The sequence below is a fragment of the Carlito syrichta genome, unplaced genomic scaffold (assembly GCF_000164805.1).
Source record: "Carlito syrichta isolate Samal-C Ts95f unplaced genomic scaffold, Tarsius_syrichta-2.0.1 Scaffold302537, whole genome shotgun sequence".
Lineage (NCBI taxonomy): Eukaryota > Metazoa > Chordata > Mammalia > Primates > Tarsiidae > Carlito > Carlito syrichta.
In genome coordinates this window covers 377657-383757 of record NW_007246633.1, presented here as the reverse complement: position 1 = coordinate 383757, position 6101 = coordinate 377657, and the positions used below count along the sequence as shown (strand labels likewise).

The window sequence follows — 6101 nt, the reverse complement described above, 5'->3', positions numbered from 1 at the left end:
AGCCTGGGCAACAGAATGAGATTCCTACTCAAAAAAACACACAACAACCCCCCCAAACCATAATAAAATATGCAGTCATAAAAAAAGTTCTGAAACTTTAAGAATAGGACTTTGCCTTTATATCAGTAGCAGTTTTTAAAAAATGTCAACAAACCATTCTATGATTGTTTTTATAAAAGATTAGGTAGAAATTCTACTTCCCCAGATTATAATCTTTTTACTATAGTTCAAAATTACAGGGCTTCATTGTAATATGTGTTACCATGGTTTCAATTTTATTTTGAAGTGAAATTTCTGCAAATCTAACATGAATGTCATACTTGCTTTACATCACATTATTAAAATGGTTAATGCACTTCAGAAACTGAAGTGTGCAGTATATTTTCATTTCAAAAACACCCACAAGCTAAAATAGATATTTAAAATCTTTATTGTTTCATCATCAAAAGTTTTCTTTCCATAGAAGAATGGCAATGCTATATGAGAGCATATTCTATGGAAAACTCATACCTCAAGTAACTAGCCTAGAAATTAGAGACAGCACTATATCAAGCTAGTGTACAAGTCAAAGACACAATGCTGCCAATGCAATTAGTATACAGAAAGAATATGTAGCTGTTAGAAAAAGAGTCTATGGCCAAGTGGATAAAACAGTAGCAGTGCACTGCACTGACATCTAGAAGAACAGAAAATGGGGAAGGACCAGAGAATGCACTTCCTGCAAAAAAAATCCAGTAGATCACAGGCACAGAGTTCCCAAATGTTATCACCAGCTTCCAATTCATGTATACCTGTACCTTCCTCTTTAAGTCTGGAACATTATATTGCTGCAAGCCATTTTCAGCCTCATGTGTAAAGGGTACAGCCCCATGATGATACTGCTTCCTGCATCCCATCATCTCGAAGTTCAAAGTAACAGCTTGGGGGAGGCAATAAAACCTGTGGCTTTAGGCATCTTCAGTAAAACGCTGAACAAACCCAAAATGTGTTCCCATTTTCTTGAGAAATAAACTTTATAAAACAACAAAAGATAGCTGTCATGATTACTCAGCTTTGGCTGAAGGCAAAACAATTTTTATGTCAGTATACTGAATAAACAGACAAACAAATATCCTTAACAAAATACTGTCAGACCAACTTGAACATTTTCATAACCAGCTTCTGAAAAAAGTCCCGATAACTGTTAGATGTAAATGGCCACTACAATTTGATTATGCCTAGTTACTGGGAATTTTTTGGTCAGGTAGGTGTCTGAAGCTGCTATACAGCTGGATTTGGCTACTTTGCATTAATTCATACAATGCCTTTTATAAGGCTAAAGCAGATCAATCAAATCAAAACAGTTGAGAGGTATACAGGAAATATGTCTTAAGTATTTTAAAATTACATATGATATAACCTCAGAGAATAAGAACTACCATTATTATGGTCTAGACCTCAAACTGTTAATGCATGAAATATTTGCAGGACTAAGTCTCCTGTTAATCGCGACAAGACCTTGTGGGAGGGGGCAGTCAATGTATGGCATAGCAATTATTTTCCAGGTGAGTGAAGAGTTCTAAGTGTTATTAAACTATGTTTGAAAAGTTATTTTATGTAATATATACAACATACAAAATAAGTTAAAAGGAAGAAGCAGAGGAAGGTTTCCTGGTATCTATGATGCAAACATACAACTGTCCCTCATCAGCAGGAATTTCATGTATGTCCATTTTACTCAGGATAAACATGAGAGGCGAACAGAAGATCAAAAGTTTCATTTATAAATAGAAACAGGATTCAAAAACTGGAATTTCAACGTTGGTTCTTCCCACATTGCAACTTACTCTACTTTAGCTATAATGAACATAAATAAAAACCCTATCTCAAAAAATTTTTTTACACCCTTACCTTAAAGTTTAACATAAATTCTTCTAACAGTTGAGGAAAAAAGCACTCCTTTGAAGCAATCTCATAAAATAATTTTCAATTCACAAAATACCTGTTTACTAGTAAAACCTGCGACCCTTATGGAGGGTACGGGCATTAATCCTTGGCCCCTCTGAGGTATAGATGCAGCTTTATTTGCACTGAGTATATAGTCTATAAGGTATGCCAATGGTCTGCATATTTGCATAACATTGGGAGTGATGTCATCCTGACTGATTGAAAACTTATTTTTATAACTTTTTGTAATAATGGAGGCTAAATAATTAAAGAGATTAGCCCAGTAATACAGCCAGCAGGATTCTGAATGCCTAACCAATGCAAATGGTTATTACATTTAAAACATGTTTAACATTGCTTGTCAACTCCAAGAAAAAAAAGATGGAACAGGAAAAACACATAAATATTCAACTTCAGCAGGACACCACAAAAAGCATACTATAGGTAAGTGTGAAATTAGTCAAGCTTTTCCAAAAGAGAAAATCCTTTTAATCCCTCAGCAAGTCTCTATGAAAATAGTATGCTTACAATAAAAGTGAGAAGGGAGCACCTAGAATACCCCCAAGAGGCTGCTATACCATTCGCCATTACTGCCCCAACTCCTGTGTGCGTGAATGGCCAACAAATGACAGGAAGTTCATTTAACAACAGTTCAGTAATTCCTTTTCACCACTGCTGCCAGCTGAAGTCGTCATTGCTTCCAAAGACCAAGAAAAAGCCTAGTATAGTTGCAAAGATGACTGTGTTTCCTGTGAGAACAAGTGCACAAGCTCCCCACTCAATCTATGGAAATAAAATACAAATACTCAGTTAACAGGCATATGAAAAACAAAATAAAAATAAAAAGCAAATCAAGGCTTTAGTTGCATGCCAATCACGATCTAAAACAAATCTGGTTTGTAATGTATATATGTATATAGCTTGCACAGTGCTGAACACTTAACGATACTTTTATACCGCTGTTTTATTTACCTTTGGTTCCTTTAAAAAGAAGGTCATGGGAGATGATAATTATTCAAAAACAAGCTTGACTTCTGGACTATGACAAAACAGCATGGAATTCTACAGTTTCTGTTTATAAAGAAATTTGCTTACTCTTCCATAGCAAATGTAAAAATCTAGTTAGCAAGCAGATTAAATTTTTTTTAAAGGATCAGAGATAACAACACACTGGTGTATGTTCTCTTAAGGGGTGGGGGAGTGATCACCTTCTCCATATGGCTGGCTTCTCTGCCTTCTCTACCTCCCCAGAGATTTAGGCATGAATCTCAATGGGTGAGTTTGGGAGAAAGAACTAAGATATGTAGTTAGCCCCTTTGCTTTTGTACTTTACCACCTGCAGAGCACACACAATTTTCCCAGGTCTTCCATGTTTTAAGTTTTACAGGGCAGGCCTATGGTTGTTCAGCATGGAGGAGCTGACATGCCCAAAGTCAACTACTACTGAGACCAACCCAACTAATATCATTTTTATTAGTTGAGAACACAATAAAGTAAGATTTCAACCTCTGTCTTCTAAGCTCCTACATCTCATCTCTTTTTCAACGTTCCTCAAGAAAAATTTAATACAGTACAATATAAAATCATCGATAGAATTTATTTACTTACCAGATGTGCTCTGGCAAAGACAATAGGGAGTCCAAAAGCTGAGACAACGATGCCTGTTGTAAGAAATATGGCAAGTTCCTTACAAGCATTACTCATAGCATCTGTGTCATCCACTAATCTTCTTGCTATGCAGTATGGAATAGGTGAAAGGATGTAAAAAAACAGAACAAAGAGGGGCCAGTATTGGCTAGAAAAAGAAAAATAAGTTAATGTAACCTTTGCTATCTATATCATTTTCCTACACACAATTTCTTTTTAAGGACCAAGAGAATATTTAAAGATACAAAAATATTACGGTAGCTAAAATCTGCACAATGAAAAGAGAAATATCCTGAGTCACAGTATTTCTAAAATCAATTATGACACAATGATTAATTTTTTCTTCTATTAAAATAATTTATAAATTCCAAAAGTTGAAATCAAGGCCCAAAATTCAAAATATTTTTCATTTATATTATAAATAAGAGGCATATGGAAAATGAGACTATTAACTCAATACTTGTTAAAATTCAAAATCCATGCCATTGACTTCTAATGGATGACATCCTATCTTAGCTTAAAGCTGAAACAACCCCGAATTGTCCTTACATCACTAGGAACTCCCAAAATACCGAAACCAAAATTTAGAAAACAAACTGAAAGTAATATTGAAGACTTTCAGTCACAATATAAAATTTATCACAATAAACATAGAAAGCTTTAATCTGTCTAGTTAACTGTATTGTGCCAACGTCATCTCTTGGTTTTGATAACACTATAGTTATGTAAGATGTTATGACTCGGGGAAACTGTGTGGAGGATACAGGAACCTCTATGCACTATTTTTAAAATGTCTTCTCCTTCTTTTTTTTTTTTTTGAGTTAGAGTCTCCTTCTGTCACCCAGGCTGGAGTGCAGTGGTATGCTCATAGCCACCACAGCCTCGAACTGCTGAGCCCAGGTGATCCTTCCACCTCAGCCTTCCAAGTAGCTGGAACTATAGGCAAGCACCACCACGCCTGACTAATTTTTTGATTTATCATAGAGACAAGGTCTTGCCATGTTGCCCAGGCTGATCTCAAAACCCTGGACTCAGGCAATCCCATTGCCTCTGCTTCCCAGAGTGCTAGGATTACAGGTGTGAGCCACTGTGCCTGGCACAACTTCTTGTAAGTCTAAAATTATTGCAAAATAAAAAGTTGAAGAGATAATACATGACCTTTAAAACTACCATAGAATAAAATACATATCATTGTAGAGATCTGCTTGCACTTAGAGGCTTGTGATAAGAAAACAGCTACTTATATGTTTTTCTTAAAAAATCTCCTAAATATTTTAAGAGAAAAAAGTTTAACAGAATATATGCTTAAGAAAAAAAAAACTTTAAACAGTACAGAAGCATAAAAAATGAAAACTAAAAATTTCTAACAGGTGCAGTGACTCAAGCCTTTGAGTAATTCCAGCACTTTGGGAGGCCGAGGCAGAAGGATTGCTTGAGGCCAGGAGTTTAAGACTAGGCTAGGTAACACAGCAAGACCTCGTCTCTATAGAAAATAAAAAAATTAACTGGGCATGATGGTGCACACCTGTAGTCCCGGCTACTGGGGAGGCTGAAGGAGAAGGATCATCTGAGCCCAGGAGGTTGAGGCTATGATGAGTCGGGAGTATACCATTAACCCTAACCAAAAAAAAAGAGAAAAATTCCCCGAATCTCCCCTGCCTTCTCTACCCACTCTCCAACTGAGCTTCTTGTGGACCTTACTTATTTCTTAGTTCATCTAGATAAACTTAAAAAATATGAATGGGTTACTCCATTTAAGAAATGTAACAATATATCTTGAACGTATTTACATATCAGCACTTACAGCTCTATCTCATTCTTCTTAAGACTCCCTAGTATTTCCATTGATGGATGTACCGTAATATAACCATTTTTCTTTTGATGAACGTTTAGGATGTTTCCAGGGCTTTTTTGTTGTTATAAACAAGGCTGCCTGGGACAGCTATACTCTACTTTGCAGCAAGTGTATTTGTATTAGAAACTCTAAGAAGTGAAGAGTTAGTTCAAAGAATACATACATTTTCTTAGACCATCTACAAGCAAACTGGTCTCTAAGAAAACAGCACCTATTTATATTTTCCTCAGAGTATATAACATACCTGCTTACTCATATCTTACATCTTTCACCAATGGATTTTGCTTAGTTTTGAGTGAGGTTGAGTATATTTTCATGTGCTTATTATTAGCAAGTTGTAGTTAGGTCTCTTTTCGTATTTGCTGTTCATTTTCTATTAAGTTGTCCAGCTTTTTCTTACCAATCTATCTAAATATTACTTTAAAAAAGTTCTTTCTATCCTAAGGAAGTAATTGTTGACATAACTTTTTTTTTTTTTTTTAGTCAACTGTGTTTTGACTCTGCTTGTGGTATTTATTGCAAAAAGATATTTGAAATATCCCTATAGCCAGGCTCGGTGGCTCAGCCTGTAATCCCGCGGTTTGGGAGGCTGAGGTGAGTGGATTGCCTGAGGCCGCGGGTTCGAGACCCACCTGGGCGACTTGGCGAGACCTCATCTCTACAATAAATCAAA

The 6101-nt window shown here is 35.9% G+C and overlaps 1 protein-coding gene across 1 annotated transcript in view; it reads right to left on the bottom strand.

Moving 5' to 3' along the window:
* Window positions 1–412: 412 nt before the first annotated feature.
* The window catches only part of LEPROTL1 (leptin receptor overlapping transcript like 1), an 11889-nt gene continuing 6200 nt past the window's right edge, over window positions 413–6101 (bottom strand). Inside the window, exons 3-4 of the mRNA XM_008056813.1 lie at window positions 3535–3721; window positions 413–2709 (exon numbers count right to left, since the gene is read on the bottom strand). Coding sequence (XP_008055004.1) covers window positions 2593–2709; window positions 3535–3721 — 304 coding nt within the window. The 3' untranslated portion in view covers window positions 413–2592. The remainder of the gene's footprint in view (window positions 2710–3534; window positions 3722–6101) is intronic.